General features: G+C 12.5%; 1 protein-coding gene across 1 annotated transcript in view; it reads left to right on the top strand.

Annotated features, from left to right (window-relative positions):
- Nucleotides 1-117, top strand: part of LOC124423517 (uncharacterized protein DDB_G0287625-like) — a gene marked incomplete at both ends in the record, with an annotated part of 1,590 nt that extends 1,473 nt beyond the window's left edge. The window contains one exon of the mRNA XM_046961308.1: nt 1-117. This exon is cut by the window's left edge and continues 4 nt beyond it. Within this exon, the coding sequence (XP_046817264.1) occupies nt 1-117 (117 nt within the window).
- Between the last annotated feature and the right edge of the window lie 1,765 nt (nt 118-1,882).

The raw sequence follows: 1,882 nt of genomic DNA, 5'->3' as shown, positions 1-1,882 counted from the left end.
AACAATAATAATAATAATAATAATAATAATAATAATAATTATAATAATATGATTAATAATAATAATAATAACAATGATGATAATAATAACAATAATAATAATAATAACAATAACAATAATAATAACAGTAACACTAACAATAACAATAATAATAATAACAATAACAATAACAATAACATTAATACCAACAACAATGTCAATAACTATAAGAATAATAATAACAGCAATAACAATAACAATAATTATAATAACAATAATAATAACAATAACACTAACAATAAGAATATTAATAATAACAATCACAATAACAATAACATTAATACCAATAACAACGTCAATAACTATAAGAAGAATAATAATAGCAATAACAAGAACAATAATTATAATAACAATTATAATAACAATAACATTAATAATAATAATAATAATAATAACAATAACAATGACAATAATAATAATAACAATAATTAGAAAAATTATAATGATAAGAACGTTAACAATAATAATAACAATAATAATAATAAAAATAACAATAACAATAACAATAATAATAATAACAATAACGATAACAATAATAATAATAATAATAATAATAACATTATTAATAATAATTATAATAATATTAATAAAAATAATATTAATGATTATAATAACAACAATAATAATAACAATAACAATACTAATGACAATAAAAATAAAAATAACAAAAATAATAACAATAATAACAATAATAACAATAAAAATAACAATAATAACAATAATAACAATAATAACAATAATAACAATAATAATAACAATAACAATAATAATTACAATGAAAATAACAATAAATATAATAACAATAATAACAATAATAACAATAATAACTATAACAACAATAATGACAATAACAAGAATAATAGCAATAACACTAACAATAACAATAATAATAATAATAATAATAATAATATTAATAATAACAATAATAATAATAATAATATTTATGATAATAATAATAACAATAATAATAATAATAATAATAATAACAATATTAATAACAATAACAATATTAATATTAATAATAATAATAACTATAACAATGAAAATAATATTAATAACAATAATTACATTTATTATAATAATAAGAACGATAACAATAATAATAACAATAAGAAAAATAGTAACAATAAAAATCACAATAACAATAATAACAATAATAACAATAATAACAATAACAATAACAATAAATCAATAAGAACAATAACAGTAACAATAATAACAATAATAATAGCAATAATAATAACAATTATACGACCAATAATAACAATAATAACAATATCAATATCAATAATAACAATAATAACAATAATAACAATAATAACAAAAATAATAACAATAACAATAATAATAACAATAACAATAACAATAACAATAGCAAAAACAATAATAATAATAACAATAACAATAATATTTACAATAACAATAACAATAAATATAATAACAACAATAACAATAATAATAATAACAATATCTACAATAATAACAATAATAACAATAATAACAATAATAATAATAATAATAATAACAACAATATCGTAACAATAACAATTACAATAAAAATATTGATAACAATAACAATAATAACAATAACAATAATAATAACATTATCAATAATAAGAATAATAACAGTAATAACTATAACAACAATAATAACAATAACAACAATAATAACAATAACAACAATAGTAACAATAATAAAAATAATAATAATAATAACAATAATTATAATAATAAGAACGATAAAAATAGTAATAACAATAATAACAATAGTAACAATAACAATCACAATAATAATAATAACAATAATAAAAATAACACTAACATTAACAATAATAATAATAAC

This window comes from Vespa crabro, chromosome 4 (genome assembly GCF_910589235.1).
Source record: "Vespa crabro chromosome 4, iyVesCrab1.2, whole genome shotgun sequence".
NCBI classification, from domain to species: Eukaryota; Metazoa; Arthropoda; class Insecta; order Hymenoptera; family Vespidae; genus Vespa; species Vespa crabro.
The sequence above is the reverse complement of the archived record's forward strand: the minus strand, read 5'-3'. Positions and strand labels throughout refer to the sequence as shown.